The 18,039-nt window shown below is 36.2% G+C and overlaps 1 protein-coding gene across 8 annotated transcripts in view; it reads left to right on the plus strand.

The window, feature by feature from the left end:
• The first annotated feature begins 1,895 nt into the window (after positions 1–1,895).
• The window catches only part of blnk (B cell linker), a 45,885-nt gene continuing 29,741 nt past the window's right edge, over positions 1,896–18,039 (plus strand). For 3 of the 8 annotated variants that reach the window (XM_083538415.1, XM_083538417.1, XM_083538419.1), the window contains exons 1-3: positions 1,896–2,073; positions 2,433–2,495; positions 12,037–12,083. In XM_083538415.1, coding sequence (XP_083394541.1) covers positions 2,005–2,073; positions 2,433–2,495; positions 12,037–12,083 — 179 coding nt within the window. In that variant the 5' untranslated portion in view covers positions 1,896–2,004. Of the gene's footprint in view, positions 2,074–2,432; positions 2,496–12,036; positions 12,084–12,677; positions 12,888–18,039 lie in introns of those variants that run through there. The other 5 variants (XM_083538409.1, XM_083538416.1, XM_083538418.1 and 2 more) reach the window with 3 other exon arrangements.

The following is an 18,039-nucleotide window of genomic DNA, read 5'->3' on the forward strand; positions in this document are numbered from 1 at the left end:
CCTCCTTTAGAAAGCCTGACTGTTAGGCACCTTCTTAACAAAACAACCTCAACTGGCTTTTTTTGATTTAGTGGGATAAAACAATTAGACGATATGTGACAATAAAATGAGACTTGTAAAATGAGAGCACTTCACCAGTTCCGTTGGATTTTTTGCTCCACAAATAGGGTTACTTCTTATATCATCGTATTGATCATACCAGAACTCTTCCATACAATGAACTCAATGAAACTACAAAATAATAATGGATTAGTAAATGTTATTTTAACATTTGATGAAAATGTCTATAATTTGGTGACCAGCAAAAAATAAAATAATCATAAAAATGTTTTTATTTATTTAAAAAATCCATGCAATGTGTGTTTGCATGTGTGTGTGTGTGTGTGTGTGTGTGTGTGTGTGTGTGTGTGTGTGTGTGTGTGTGTGTGTTTAAATTATTATCTTGGTGCTCAAATGTTAACTGATGCCACAATGTTTCTATTATTTAATTGTTCGCCTGCTTCTTTCCAGCCCCTCATGTTGTGCACTGCTTTGGCTTTGATCCAGAATTACATCTGGTTTACCTGTACACAGAAGAAAGGATTTACTATCACCCAAACACATAACCCAGGGTGAAAGTAGAAAATAGATACCTTTTTATTTGCACCAGACAGCATCAAGCATTTGATTACGCAACAAATTTCTAACAAATGTACTGTAACTCTTACAAATGTGACAACAACAGATGGTTAACAGAGCTCTTGATACATTTCCTTATAAATGTAAAATATCATTTCTTTCTGCATTTGGCAGTATGCAGTGTTTCCCAACATAAAAGGAGACACACTGACAGAGAGTGCAAAATGTAAAGCAGTAGTGTGATTAAGGAAATCTGCATGGAGATAAAGTTCAGTAATATGAAATAATTAAATCAACGTCAATCCAGCTGTAGATGAAAAAGGCGATTATTTTAGAGGACATTCAGGTAGGCAGATAGTTCTTAATCTGTTTTATTTGCCATTCAACAATTCTAAAAATACAACCAAAACAAATATGATCTGATAATTATTTCTATTACTGTATATCTTGCATTTTAAATAGCCAGTTTGTATTGTGAGATACTGGCATGATAGTTTGTATTATGAGAACTATTCTCATGCTAGCCAAAATCTACAATATTTATTGAGTTTCTTGTAGCATTTCATCCCTGGAATCTGTCTAGAAGTCTCAGGGTTACTTGTTAGAAGGCTTTTTGTTTGTTTGTTTGTTTTAGCATTTAATTGAGAATGATAATGCAAAGCATCAACTCAAATATCACCCTGTTAGACTCCTTAAAATTCCACTCGTGTTCACATTTCATTTGATTGCTGGTCTGTCTGTGGGGTCTAGAACTGAAAGCAACACTATTAAATTAAGCAGCATCAGTTCAGTTTACAAATGTGGTCTACAGGCCCCTGATCTAAAGCGAAAGCACAAACATAGACCTTCTTAGAAGTCAAACGATGTTTATTTTAACCCTGTAGCTCTTATATGCTCTACATATATTCGTTTGGCCTGCAATAAAACATGAAATGAATGTGTTGAAAGTGAAATGTGCACCATCGTGCTGCCTCCTTTACCTCCCCTTCCTAATGCTGTGCAAGCCTTGCTATTAGAAATGGGACTTTGTGCTAATTTGCACCTTAACACCTATGATACGTTCGCCAAGGCCAAAGTGTTGTGTTTGACCTGGTTAGTGACAGTTCTGTAAAATATTAGGCATGCAACCTGGCAGCTGTTTTTCATGAGTTAGAGAGAGAAAGAGAGAGAGAGAGAGAGAGAGAGAGAGAGAGAGAGAGAGAGAGAGAGAGAGAGAGAGAGAGAGAGAGAGAGACTGTCAGAGAGACCATTACAGTGACAAGCGGAACTTCCCACACTTTCCACATTATGAGAAGTCCAGTTGCCGGTGTAGTTACAGTAAACACCTCAGATCAGTGAGCTGCTGTCAGAAAGCTCTTAGTTGGATGTGGAGTAGTTGAAGCTGAAATGAGTCTGCCAACCAGAGAACAGTTTGAGGAGTGGAGTTCAACCCAGGTATCCTGCTTCTTGTCTCAGGTAAGTGGGTAGAAAAACTCTCTGGCACAGCAGGGAGACATTTCTGCTGTTACTGTGTAAAATTATCTTCACACAACTAAGAGAAGTGAAGATAATAATTACTTGTTAGCATGTGGGAAAGGCTGTCAGTATACAGTGTTTAGCTCATTAAGTGTAATCATCTCCACCAGGCGTATGTGTAATATGAACAATAATAAAAAAAAAAAAAAGACATTGCTTTGCTGGAAAGTGTTACTTGTGTCAAAGAAAACTTCATAGCAACAGTTTATATAGGAAAGCATACACCCATGCTGGCCATAATGTAGCAGTTCATTCATACACAATGGTTGAAAGTATAATATTGTGCATGTAACCGACAGAACAAGATGCGAGACTGTGCTGTAGCAGTGCAGAGAATGAAGATTGATGGACGGAGGTTTCTGGTAGGTGGCACCTACAGTTCTTACATACAGTCAGTTTTTATGGCGAGTAGTAACTACTAATTGTCATCAGAAGAATTTACTTTTATCAATGGTATATAGCATTAGCATATGATATTTACTGTCACCTAAAGTCACATGACGATTAACCCTTGTGCTTCCATCAAATATTTCTATTTCTTGAAACTTCTTGAAACAGGTTTAAAAAACCTGTGCCATAGTCCTCATCCTTTCAGATTAATATATGAATCATACCACAATATAGGGTGTGACATAGTTAAAGATGATTTTAAAAAGGCATATATTATGTAGAATAAGTATACAATATCACTAAGATGTTCCTGAGGGGGAACAATCTTGTGTATTGTGAATCTATAATGTTCTGGTGTATTCGAATGGCTTTTGTAATGCACGTGCTTCTCACTTACTTTCATATCCAAGAGATTAAGTATGAGATAAGACCAAGTAGACCACTAATTACAAAATTACAAAATAAATGTAACACAGCCAATTTACTTCCTTTTATAAAAAATTTGCAAAATGTGTGTTTTTTTTTCATGGCAACGTAAGCATCCTGTCACATGAGTTTACTCAACAAAGGGCATTCAGTATTTAGTTCAGTAGAAATGCTCAGTCGCTTACTTTCAGCAGAAACTGCAACATGTTTCATACATAAAATGCAACTAAGAATTATTATTTATTTGTTTCAGTCAGTGTCTTGCCACAGAATATGTAAAGGTAAAAGTAAACTTGTCACGTGTTCGTTACAGCACTGTGAAATTTTTTCTTTCCATATCCCATTGATGTGGGAAACTGGGGTCAGAGCACAGGGTCAGCCATGATACAGCACCCCTGAAGCACAAGCTTAGGGGCCTTGCTCAAGGGCCCAAGAGAGGCAGCTTGACCCCCAACATCAGTAGCCTAAAACTTTAACCACCAATGAATGAAGTTTTAGCTATAGATGGGGTTGAATAAAATCTATATATTATAAAGGGTACTAATTTTAGCAAGTAAATTATGTTTATTAAACAATTTATTGTACAGATTTTGCTGATTTACTATTCTGGGGTTTGAGGTCCCCTGGTGGTCTAAGGGTTAAGATGCAGCGCTCTCACCGCTGCGACCCGGGTTCGATTCCCGGTCAGGGAACCATCCCCAGCCACTCTCAGTGCCGGTCCCAAGCCCGTATAAATTGGGGAGGGTTGCGTTAGGAAGGGCATCCAGCGTAAAACATATGCCAAATCAAACGTGCGGAGGATCCGCTGTGGCGACCCCTAACGGGAGAAGCCGAAAGAAACTTTACTATTCTGGGGTCTATGGTTTTATCCTGGACCAGAGTTTCTTCTTATTTTCTCTCAAATATCAGGTTCTCTCAGTTTCCTCCCAGTTACCAGAAACATGCTGGTAGATAAATTACAATAAATTGCCTCTAGGTATGAATGTGTATGAATGTGTGTTTGTGCATTGTACCCTGCAAAGATCTGGCATCCCATCAAAGCTGTGTTTGCCAGTATTCCCAGGAGAGAGTCAGGATCCTCCATAACCATAACCAGGACAAAAGCACTATTGAAGATATATATGGCCTTGACCTCTTATACTTCTAAACTAGCCCTACATATTAATACAATTAGGTTCATGGCTCACCTTTTAATTTGTAATCCTGCTTCTTAACTAAGATTGATTATTAGGTAGTAAAGGATCATGTATTAACAAAGTTTAGGACAGTTTACTCAATGATAACATAATGAAATGTGTTCACAAACCACATGTGCGACCCAGATCACTTGCTTCTGTAGCTTCTGTTGTTTAGAATCTTAAAAAGGTTAAAAATCTTCAACAATTCAGGTCATCCATGCAATACCCCTATGCTGGTCTACCAGCAAATATTGAAATACGTTTTCACAGAGGAGCTGTTTAAACCAAGGTATACACAAATCAACAGGATTTTTACATACGTTTACATAAGGTTGCTAGACTAAAAATAACAGAAATAAAAAGTACACCTTTTAATGACCTGGTCAGATAATTTGGAAACTTCCCAGGGTTCTCTACATTTGACTAGTGATTTATCAAAAAGTTACACAACTCTCATGCTCCATTTGCACTCCAAAAAGCTGCAGAAAGAGACTACAGCAACTTAACACAGTGGATGACACTGAGACCCTTTTTTTTTTTATTCTGATTCATCTCAGTCGTATTCCAAGTGAATAACTCTGAGAAGGAGAAGGAGCAACAAGTTGAATCCTTCAAAATCCACTTACTTGACAGCAGAGCAGAATTATGACACTGACAGAGAGTCATGGTGTTTGTTGGCAACACAATGTCCAGAAGAACTGGCATTACCTGGTCACAAACAGTGTTCTGTTTTTTTAACTGTATATGCAGAACATCCCAATCTCACAGGGAAGTCACATATCCTCTTTTTTCCTGGTCAAATACTGTATATCCTGTTTTTTGACCACAGTAAATGTCCTTTATTTTGGAGAACTGCTGCAAATAACACCGAAAAAAATCAAGGCAGATTCATTGAATATGTGAACGTAAACTGACACGTAACCTATCTTTCTGCCAACCTGCTTGTTTGTTTCCATCAATATAAAGATCTATTATGCACAAGCCATCAGCCCTGAACCCACTGACAAGCTTGTTGAGAGGATTTCCAGCAGCTCTGTGAGGGAAAGTAAACAACCTGGGCACAACACTAGCTCCTTTCTTTATCTTGTCACAGGTTAAAGCTCCCAACCAACTACCAGATGCCTTACTATCTCACCACAGTCAGCATTATATCTGTCATTGGAGTAGCTTTCACAGTGGTCACAAAGCTCTTACAATCTAAACAGTTGTTCCAAATGACTAAAGCACTAATGTATGGCTCAGGTCTGTTGGCTTTTATAGAATTATAAGTTAAGACCATTTTATCCCATTTCAGATATAACTAAACCAACTAAAACCTCAATACCTTTCCTCAGGATGGTCCTTGTTTCCTGAAACAAAAATACATACTGTATATAGCTATTGCATTTCATAGTTAATTTTTTTTGTCATGCATATATAACATCTGTACATTTTTCTAAATGCATGAATATCCAGTAGAACCTCAAACTTTAAATATATGCAGTAGTAGCTTACCATAGAAAACTCGTTTCTGGGAACATTTCAGGTTCATTCCTGGTCCCCCACCAGAAATATACCACCCAAAATTGTAGGGGTTTTATTGCCCTTTATTAGCCCGCATAAAACAATAACATATGTCTCAATAATAAAATGTTCTGTATGCACACCATATTTACCTAGGTTCCACCTGAGACTGGAACTTTTCCAATTATAAATTTACCCTAAATGTGGAGCTGTAAACAATACGTATTACAATATGACCTAAGTACAAGAGTATTACAATATGACCTAAGTTCTAAGTTTAAGAAACAAGAATGTGGAAAATATTTTATAATTTATAGCTATAATTTATGTTTTCTTGAGTTTGGAACAACAAAGTGAAAAAGTTTCCATTAACCGCTGCATAACTAAAATTAGTTGTGTGTCATTACACAAAAATGTCTGTCATGCTTAAACTAACTAAAATGTAAAAACAATAATAGGTGTTTTTTTCTAAGTAAACAAATAGGAAAAATAAAACTGGTCGAGCATCCATTTACTGTGGTATATTGTGAGTGCACTCCAAAATTCTCATACAGTAGACTGTTTTCACTTCTTCAGTGAACTGAAAGAGCTGTAGTCTAAATAGTGGCTGCTAAAAACAATTTGGTGTGAAATAATGCTTTCAGACCCTTTTGTTAGTTGGTCCTTCCTTTCTTTGTTCTTTTTGTCTAATTAAAAATTATAGCTGCAGTTGTAGCCTCTTCTCTGCTGTAGCAACCGTTCTTTGATGCAGTGAAATGCCTTCCTGTAAACAGAAGTATTTATGGTGTCTGCGCATTTATTTGCGGCGGCTTTGTAATTTTAATTTTTATCCTTACAAAGCTTAGGTTTTATTGTATTGTGTTGTATTTACCATTTTTATGTAGTTACCTCTAGCTTTCATGTAGTTGTATATTGCAAAAGAACACAGAAATATTCAAGCTGGTTTCCATTGCATTCTTTCAGGTATCATGGCCTCAGTTACATCATTGCAAAAGAGAAAAAAAAAGTTCATATGCTCATTGTGATGTACATGTAAATCAATACGGGTAATAAAAGCTTAAACAGAATTACTTTAATATGTCAATGATTACGCTTTGTGTAAAACAGTTCAGAGGTCTCAGACAGGCATGGGTCTATCTGCATTCCCATCAGATCAGAATGTTTTCCCTTAGCTCCATCAGTGTGTGTTTTTGTGTGTGCTTAGTCACATCCGTATTCAGGTGTTAGCATAAGCTGGAGTTGAAGCCAGGCCATGGGAAAGAATACAGTGCAGAATTATGAACTTTGAAGGAATGAAGGCATGTATCAGTCAACAGAAGCAAAACATCCCCGCTAATAATCTCCATGCTGTACATGCTGTCATGCTCAGTGGGTGCCAAGGGTATGCAATGAATTACTTTGCATATTCAAGCACTGCTCAGGCATTTAACCATCTGCTCCTATTCTGGGGTGCCTAGGAAATTAGTCAGTAGATTATAATAACATTGCCTGAGACTAGGTGAGAAACAGACGAAAAAGTGAATCCTTACTGAGCAGCGCGTTTGGAGCCGAGCCATTGATGAGTACTAAATGAAACATGAGATATTCTCACAGCTTTGGTAAACTACTCTTATGCTCACGCTGCCATGATAAACATATGGTGCTGAGGTGAAGCAACCACACCTATCACACCACAGAGGATCCACAGTGAAACAGAAAACAACAGATAAGAAATACTTGTGATGTTATTTACATTGTTCTCAACAGGATTGCGCTCGTTTTTTCCGCAGCTCTGCGTTTCTTTATAGAGGAGCATGAGGTCAAAATCTACTCTCGTGGTCCGTCTTTCGTTGCTGACTTCTTAAACTTGTTTCTGGCAGTGTTAGTGTGAGTTCTTTAAACTGACAGCATGGATGATGTTCTCATGCCCTGTTTATGAGGGAGCTCCACTTTTTAATATGCAGCTGGTCTTCCAGGCCACCGGGGTGCCTTGTGTCTCACTCGAGCTTTTCGAGAAGCCTACATAAATAATTCACTCATTCTGTATCGGAGGAGGCACTCAGCTGAAATAGATTTGATATTTTATTCTGAGTCAAAAGGCTAAGCTTGGGATCAAACGCAAACAATGCATCAGAGCATTCTGGCTCTAGCGTACACCAGTCTTTTTTTTTTTTTATCACAAACACTCCAAATATTATTCATCTGTGGCCTCGCATTGAAAATGCACAATTTTGATGTTGGGGATTTCTTTTGGCAGGTTCTGTCAAATCCTATAAGGATTGAAAACTTAGTAAATAAGTAGTACTTTTTTCCTTTCTACTGTTTCTTTGCAGCCGTTAAACTGCTGTAGCTATACATTGTAAAGACTCCAGAGTTATCCTGAGGGATAGTAAAAGGATAATTATTATTTCTAATGTTTCCTGTTTGCATTGATAACGTACAGATCATTTCTAAATGCGTTTAAATAACACTAGATGGTTTATTAGTTACTTTAATTTACTGTGATGCTCCATGCTGTGCCTTATATAGAGTACAAGAAGCTACACAAGCAAGACTATCTGTAAAAAGATGAAGTTGTAAGAAAATTTCTTGAGTAACAATACAAGGTTCTAAATGGGTTCATTGCAAATTGTCTAAAGAATTGTGGTGCATAAAGAATATGATTTTGTTTTTTTAGATATAATTAAAGACCTTTCTGGCAGATATGCAAGCATTATGTATTATTTTGTGCAGATTAGTACATAATTGCAGTACCTGGTATCAAAGCATATCGTGTAAATGGGTGTATTCTTTGAGTTATGATGTTATGTGTAAGAAATTATAAGACTATATTATATTATTATAGTTAAATGCTCAACAGGCTCCAGGCCCTATTATGATATACAAACCCAAATGTTTGTGGACAATTAAACACCATTTGATCTCAATAGAATGTGCATAGAATGTCTTTGTATGCTGGAGGATTACAATTTCCATTTACTATTACTGATAGAGGCTGGTCTTCTTTATTGCCAGGATTGTGAGGTCATTTTTATAGCCCATTTCCCCCCAGACTGGTAATTTATCAATTCCCTATCAAGTTTATGCTATTGTGCAACAACTTCCAAATATCAAAGATGTAAGCTTCCTCCAAACCATGTAAAGCATGCCACATTTTAGCACTATTGCATTCTGTATGCAGTGTCACAGGGCAGCTTAACATTCAGAGGAAAGAACTAACTTCTACATTTCTCTCTACATTATCACTGACATTGAGATCCCTGTGTCTAGTGAGCAACTGTGCTACAGTTCCAACCAACCTACAAATGCATGACAATAATTTTTAAAAGCCGCATGAGTGTATTATCTTATAGTTTGAATTACATTTACTGGTAGCTAAGTACTGCAGACATATGCGGAATATGCAGTGTTGTGTTTCAGGGCGTTACACAAAATGACATCACTCTGTCCCTTGTTCCTGTAATTGATTTGAGATTATATTCTGTAAGACTGTAAGTAACACATTTATCATGTGATTTATCAAGATGAAAGGAGACACATGCTCACACAAGCAGACAGGACTTTTAAGTAGGTAAAAAATAAATAGAATCTCAGGAAGTTTGTGAAAGGGACTTTTTTCTGTTGCAGGAATTAATGTTCACTAAGTTGACAGAAGCAGGGATTAGCTGTTTAGGACCCCAAGTAATCAATGACTTAATCAGTTTAAAGGCATTAGTGTGAAATGATTTTGTGCTATTGATCAGGTAGGGAAAATTATAAATAATAATAATAATTTTAAAGACTCATGGGATCTTAAGTGTCTCATCATGAACACATTTAAGAGTTTAAATCCTTATTAGAATACACAGTTCTGATCGTGCCAGTCATCCATGGTCAGGAATTAAGAAATGCTCCATTAAGAAAATAGATGATGGCTTTTTTTTTTTTTTTAATGAGAATTTATTAAAGTAATGGAGGTCTGGCTGTGACCCAGTGACAAAAATGGGATGAAATCTTAGTAAATCTAATAAAGTGAAATATTAGTTCTCTAAAAAGTGTAAAGAAGCTACTTCCTGTTGTAAAGATCGTTGCCTGAAACAGTTTTTAAAATGTGCTATGTGCATGCGCCATCTAGCGCTGAAGGTAAGTAGTACACCTGAACCACACTGTAAATACAAAATACTGTTATGTGCAACACCAATTACTTCATGTATTATTCCGCGTTTTGCTAGCATAGGTGTGCTAATAGACTGATACTATTAATATATTCTTTATTAATATATATAAAATGTATGTGTGTGTGGTTGTGTGTGTGTGTGGGGGGGGGGGGGGGTAGCAGTGAGGCTTCGTGAAACTGCTGCCAAATAAAATTTTCTCAGAAAACAGCACATTTTCTTCTTTCATTCTCATTAATTCACATTAATGCAGTGAAACTATAAAGTCAAGTGACCAATATTTTACATATTCTAGTATAAAAGGAAGACAGAACAAAAAAATAGCACAACTCTCGAATGACATAACACGTAGTTCAGCATGTGCGAGCGTGCAGCACGTGTACTATCGCTAATGGCTAACTCACACACATAACATAACAAAACCTGGATAAAACACATACCTGGGACAAACAGGACTATAGGTTGATTAGATTGCAGATCATTGATGATGCATGACAGTCTTAAATTAAATAAACAGATGTTTAGAGTTTACAAGCAGGCGTATACACACATTTCTTATATTTACAAATAATGCATATTTAACTCAACTAAAAGGACTGGGAGCTGACAGTAAACTTGGGATAAATATAAAGTTCAGCTTTGCACCCCAAAAGAATCCAACCTCAGTTCATAAGACAGAGCGGTCATCAACGCAGCTTACCAGCAGCAATGCTTCATGAGACTGCTGGCGATTACATACGATATATTTATATATAACATTTCATTTTTTTGTTTGTTTGTTTAAACTTCTCTTATCTACATAGGTCTTGGTTTATTTCATTTAACAATTTCATGTATAACCAACACACCGATCCACTATTTGCTGCTAGTGCGATTTAGCTCTAAATTCACCTCTACTTGAATAACACAGCCCTTCAGTCTGTCCACCGCTCTCACCTCATCATCTGTACACTCTGTACACAGAGTTTAACGTTTTATGCAAATACCACCGACAGCACACTGGTTATCTTGTAGACTGAGCTGAGTCATAACTCAGCACAACGGTGTTGTATAGTACGTTCTGGATCACTGAGTGCAATGTATACTGTTTCCATTGTTTTCTCACTAGGTTTCCTATTAATTAGCCAAAAGATGTTGAAAAGGTTTTAGAATACTTGAGATCATTAGAATTTTACACCCGTTTCCATAAAAAGGGTGTGAAGCTGTGTAAATTGTCAATAAAAAACAAAATCAATGGCACAGCAAACTGTGTTCACAGAAATGATTTCGAGAGGTGTTTCTAAGCCCATGCAGTGATTTCCATTACAGAATCATACCTGTTTTTAATGCAGTGCTGCCTGGGAGCTCCAGATCACAGGCATCCAATATTGATTTTCACCCTTGTCGAGTTAAGTCAAGTCAAGTCGGCTTTTATTGTCATTCCAACCTTATACAGTGCTGTACACAGTGAAACGAAACATACCCCCAGGCCCAAAGTACTACATAAGACAACATACATTAACAAAAAGGAACATACAGACAGAAAGATTTCTTTGGATTCTTTCAAACTTTTGATGATATTATGTTCTGTAGATGATAAGATATTTAAAGTCTTCATAATCTGATTTTGAGGAACTTTATTATTTTTCTACAATATGAAGATGCAGTTTTTTTTGTGAAGCTCTGCCTATTTTAACTTCTGCCACTAAGTTACTCTTTTCATACACAGTCATCTTACTGACCTGTTGCCAATTAACCCAATTAGTTGCAAAATGTTCCTCCAGCTGTTTCTTTTTAGTAAACTTCTTCAGCCTTTTTTTGTCCCATCCCAACTTTTTTGGGGATGTGTTAAAGCCATCAAATTCAATATTACCCTATTTTTATCATTGAAATAGTGCATTTCTACAGTTTACACATTTTCTATATTCTGTTGTAAATCAAATATTATTATGAGATTTGTAAATCATAGTATTATGTTTTTATTTACATTTTACTCAGCATCTTAACTTTTTTGGAATTGTGGTAGTAATAAACTTTATTCTAATTGAACTAGAAATATGTAATTGTTATATCAGAGCACAACTATTCTTCTCATCTTTAAAAAGATAATAGCAAAGCTGTTCCCAACATATCAGAACCAGAATCACTAAACCTATCATCAAATCTAGCATATTTAATGTTTTTAAGAGAAGGATTTTCCTTTAAATGCACAAAAGTAATGATTAAGAAAACTGAACTAATGCTTAATGGCATGATTTATTTTAAATAAAACCAATTTGCATTTCCCTTTACAGAACCTTTCCGACAATGATCTGAGCAAGTTCAGCCTCATCCATCGACCGTAAGATATGGTTTTCTTTTCTTCTTTCTGCTACACATTAACATGTTAAACTTCACGAATGAACAAACCAAAGAACAAATATGCTCAGACACTTTCACTGGGTCTAGTCTACAAACGCCTACTTCCGCATTTATAACTCTGAACCATTATCTTTTATAAAAAGTTATCACAAGTATTGATGGCTCAGCAAATAAAATCAGGATCAGCCATAGTAAAAAAAAAATTGTTGTTTTTTGTGTGTGTGTGTGTGTGTGTGTGTGTGGGGCGGTGTTTCACAAAGCCTTACAGATATCAAAAAAGATATGTGCAGAGGTTTAACTTAGTCTCAGAGGCACCCCAGGTTGTGCTGTGCCAAAATTATGTGAATCTGTGCCTAATTAGCAATTAGCACAAAGTGGCACTACTTGCCTGTTAATTATCTTGGTTGTCAATATGGAAGGCTTTGCTTTATACACAAGCATTCATGTCCTCTAGCCTAGAGTTATGTGTTATGAGTGTATGACTAGAGAATGATAAGAGAGAGAGAGAGAGAGAGAGAGAGAGAGAGAGAGAGAGAGAGAGAGAGAGAGAGAGAGAGAGACTCTGTTAGGTTTATTTAAAACAGCTAGCTTCAGCTAACTTCTGAAAATGTTCACTAAGTACACCTTTTGGTTGAGATATCTTTAGATATGAAATAGAGGTGAGAGGGTAAGTTTTCATTCTACTTCCTGTTAAGCTGTGAAGCTTTGTTCACAGAAAGTGAACATGCTCCTCTATTTCCAAGAGAACAGCAGTATCAAGGATGGAAATGTGCCTTTATAACAGGTAAGGGAAATGCGCCTTTATAACAGATGCAATGAGTGTATGTGCTCTGCATGACCTTTTATTATGACCAGTCCAAGGAACATAGTTACAGTTCAATCCATAAAGAAGCTTTAGCACAGGATCTAGTTGGAACATGTAAGCAAAATGAAATACACCAATGACAGGACAATGAAAGGAAACACAAATAAAAAAAAAAAAGCAAATACTATATCAATATAAATGATATACAAGATAAACAAAAACATTGCACATCATGCTTGTCAATGTACTGCATGCTTCTAAAAATGGTGTCCAAAAGTAATGAGAGAGGAAAGATTGTCGCAGTAAGACCCCAGATTCCGAGTAAGCTGGGATATGCGAAGAACAAATTTTACTGTGCTGTGATGTATATGTGACAAATAAAGGCTATTCTATTCTTCTGTATCAAAAGACTACACTTCCCATCAGCCACTGCACTAAGTGAGATTGTTTCTCCACCTGAAACACAATGTCTGTTGATTAGCATAGAAACTCAGCACGCCTTGGCTCTTGTTTGTCCCTTTATGCTGATTGTCTGCCCATGCTCTTTGTTGTTTCTGTTTTTCTTCAGTTCAGGTTTATAGTCTCAATTCAATTGGTCAATTTTGTGTTTGGTTTGGTTTGTGTTTATTTTGTGCACTTCTTTAAAAAGAAAATCACTGCACATGCATCCACTTATGACTTCATTGCATGACAATGAGGAAGAATTAGACGTGGTAAAACACTAATTCTCAAATAATTTATATAATTGATCCAATTGGATTAATCTGTTTGGACTATCACAAGCAGAGAAAATTGTCAATTTAAAAAAAAAAATTTTTTTTAAGGTTTTGAAACAATAGAAAGCTAACAGCTGCAGTTCATGCGCTGGTCTTCTTGACATGCCATTATTTCGTTTTAAAAAATACTTTATTATAGCGCTTGACTTTTTGTGTGGTAACCAAATTAGGTAGCTAAATAATAAAGGCAGGTTGTACTCTATGCCAAACTTAAGTGCTTCATCTATATTAATTTGGGTGCTTTTGTATTATCTCTTTTTTTTTGTGTTTGTTGTTGTTGTTTTACTATACGGATAGCAGACAGATGTTGTCCTCTTAGTCTTAAATTAGAAATACCTCTGTGACCTTAAAGCCTTAACCTTATATGTAAACTCAGACAACATGATTTTAAAATAAACTCTTTCAGTTGCTGTTTTTACTCCTGTCTAGATCCTGGTTTACTTGCTGCTACTGGTTTGTCGGCTTACTTTCATATATTGTGCACTAAAAAAAAAATCAGTGTATTGTGTGCCACCTAGCAAAAAAGCCTCAATTGCAAAAATTCATACTGTAACTTTAAAAATGTTAAGTTTGTGATAAACACACAATTAATCATTTGTTTTGAAAGTCTGTTTTATCATGCCAGCTCAATGAGAGGTAATAATACTTCAGAAAATTTGACCTGCAAAAGAAATTAGCATGATCGCTCAAAATCAAAGGCTGTCTATGTGCGGAATGTGGTGTGTGGGTTTGTTGCAACGTTCAACATGGTGGCTATAATCTAAAATGTTTTTAGTTATTTCGAAAATGAAGGCTTAAGTGACGATGATAAGGTGACATGGTGGGCAACATTGTTGACGCACAGCTTAAGGCTCTGTAGAGCTTCTTGACATGTTCTCCCTATGTTTTTAGTGTGCTCCCTCTGCTTTTTTTAGGTTTCTTCCCACCTGCCAATAACGAGGCAAAACTGACTCCCGAAATCCAACAGGAAGTACAGCAACATGCAGGCTATGACTATTTGTTTTAATTTGCATATTATCTGTATCTCAGATGTGTCTCTATCATTCTGCACTAAAGCTGATTTAATTTTAGAAAGTACTTTAAATCCAACATGTATTTATCAATATACTATAACATCCATGTCAATCCTAGTGTAAACAGGTCAAATCACTGTTACGTGGTCAAGGGCCAGTGATCAAGCTGTTGTACTGAGCTGCAACTTTAATACTTAGTGATTTGTTTCATCCAAACCATAACAGTAATAGTCGAAAAGGATGGAGAAAGGAGCCATGTGACAAAGTCATACATTTCATATATATTGTGTGTGTGTGTGTGTGTGTGTGTGTGTGTGTGTGTGTGTGTGTGTGGAAATGTGTTTCAGGAAGCATTGAAACGTAATAAAGGGGAAACGTACAAAAGGTCAACAGGATCAGAATGACAGACTAGTACGCCAAAATCTGACATGTTTCTACCCTTCACGGTTTCAGGATTTGCACTACTTGATGAAAGACACAATATCACAATATCACAGGGCTATTAAAGCTCCCTCAATGAAAATAAGATGAGAAAGTATTTTACACTTTACAAATACAATCCAACTATTTAGCTTTTTGGTTGTCATTATACAAGTATAATAGTGATGATTACACTTTTCAGCAGTACAGGGCGCGACAAAGAGACAGAACGTGCTCATGCAGCATAAAAAGTATAAAAAATAATTAATGTTTTTTTTTTTATAATTAATGGTATGATTAATGGTTTACCCTGTGACTGGTTCAGGGTGTCCCCTGTCTTGTGCTTTGAATTCCAATGGATAGGATCCTCTATGACCCTGTGACCCACTGTGCAGTATAAGCAGTATAAAAAAGATGTCTGAACCTCAAACATCAAAGCTAGGTTATAATAAATGGGACATTCTCTATTGTTAGATAAATCATGTTTGGAAGGATTTCTGGGTGAGGCTTGTTCTTTACTTTTAACAGAGTGGAAAAAAAAAACCCAGCAGAAAACGGGTTAATAGATGGATGGAAGCATATTTTTACAGGGTGTCTTGAACCTTGTGTGACTTTGAAGACAGTGTTGAATAGAGGCATGCTTGATTTTGTAATCTGTATGGTGTACACCAAGTGTACAAGTGGGTATGCAGTGCATTAGAGTCCTGTTCTTTGTCATTGTGCTCTGTATGGCAAAGATATAATCTGAGTATTATTGTTCCCTAGTTTGCATGCACGCCCAGTAAGTGGCTACCGAAATGTGCACTGGCCAACTATCCTCTAAAATTTGTCATTTTAATTCAACTTTACAGTTTAAACTTTACATAACTTTACATCTTTACTTTTTTTTAAGGAAAATAGAATTTTTAGAAACACTAGTTTGTCTAAATAGAACTTTTACTGGTGTAAAATAAAAAATATTGAAATCATATTATGGAAATAAAAATGTAAACAAAACATATGCACATCGTTTTCTATCTGTCTAGCCAACAAGCCTATCTAGAAGGGTTCCAGCTTGTATCTCATGATCTTTATTTGATACCCAAAATGGCACTTGAATAATTATGCAATAAATTGTGTTCTACTGGAAGCACAACAGGAAGAAATAAACAAGTGTATAATATACAGTAAAACCTGTGAACATTTAAATAAATAATAATTTCAGGAATCACAGTGGTGTAAAGGCAACATTGCCATCTCACAGTTCCAGGGTTCTTGGTTCAATCCTGAACTTGGGTTATTATCTGTGTACAGACTCTGTTTCTGTTCTCTCCATGACCATATGGATTTCCTATGGATTGTCTTGTTTACTCCTATAAACTGATTCATGGTATTCCAACCTCATGGCTGTGTTTTTATGTAGTCTTAACATCATCCCTGAAATCTGGGGCAGAGAGTGGTTAAGCTAATATTGATGCCTTTGTCCTTCCACCCTCCTGAACCCTGGCTTTAGAATGTAGGTTTTTTCATTGGGTTGTACAATGGATTGAACATTTATTTTCCTTAGCTGTAATGATATAATGCCCGGCTTTCTCTGCCAGAAATATTTTTGGATTCTTGGATTTGATTGTTCAGAAGATAAGATTATTTCTGTAGTATTTTTGGCTCTGTGAGAGACTCTATTGTATCTGTTCATTACTACTACTACTACTACTATAATTCATATTTATTGTTGTTATCCTTTTTCAAAATTTGAGATTCTTGAAAACATCAGGTCTTGTTGAAAGACTGGATCTGTCTCTGAAGTTCACTAGTTCTCCCTTGCCTCCTTATCTTTGGGGATTTATATGTTTGGCATGATGCTTACTTTCCTGAACATTTTTGATATGTTAAATAATGATCAATTAACATGTCATTCATTAAAAACAGAAAGAATGGCAGTTGCAGTTCATCAAGCCATGTGACTCAAACTTCATGTAAATGATAGTGTGCAGTCACAGACATGATAATAGTGATTCATTTTTTATTTTAGTCAATTTTGGATAGTATGACCTCAAGCTATCTCTGATTTTGCATTGCAATAGAATATTTGATAAACAGTTTTTCAATCATCAAAGTACAGTACCAGTCAAAAGTTTGGAGACACATTCTTTCGTCTGTTTTTTTTTTACATTTTTAATGAATACTGAAGACGTGTAAGGGTGATTTGGTGGCACTGTTGGTGATTTAGTCAAAATTAAGGGCACGCTTAACCATAGTGACGCACAGCATTTTGCAACAACATGCGATCCCATCTGGTTTACGATTATTTGTTTTACAACAGGACAATGACTTCAATAAGTTATTTGCTCTAGAAGCAGAGTGATTGCTGCATCAAATGTGAACTGGCCTGCACAATCACCTGATCTAAATCAAGAGGAGATGGTTTGAGATGAGATTGGACCAGCAAATAAAGAAAAAGCAGCTTGAAAAAAATGGCAAAAGTATGCAAAGCTATCATCATAGCTAAAGGGGGCTACTTTTAAAGAATCAAACATAATGTACAATGTTGAAAATAATACAAATAAAAGGTGTGTACAAACATTTGAATGGTAGTGTATATGAGGTGATATTAAAAAAGTTTAGACCATTTCTTAAGACTGTTGCTTCATCTTAGGGTCGTACCCCTACACCCAAGTTTCGTAATCTGTAATGATTCTCGACACGAAGAACTGATGCACCAAAAATAGCAGCAATGTTGTAGATTGTTCTCTGATGATCATCATGCACAAGTTGCCCAATGGTTTCGACATTTTTAGGGGTTGAGCTCGGTGAAGGTCTTCCTGATCTCTCATTGGTTACCAGTAAAGTTTTTCCACTCTTAAAACGTGTGTGCCACACAAAATAAATAAACGTGTCGAATCATGTCTAACATCTCTGTGGGAGATTTCCCAGTTTCACACA

The sequence above is a fragment of the Silurus aristotelis genome (genome assembly GCF_946808225.1).
Source record: "Silurus aristotelis genome assembly, chromosome: 4".
In the NCBI taxonomy this organism is placed as follows: Eukaryota; Metazoa; Chordata; class Actinopteri; order Siluriformes; family Siluridae; genus Silurus; species Silurus aristotelis.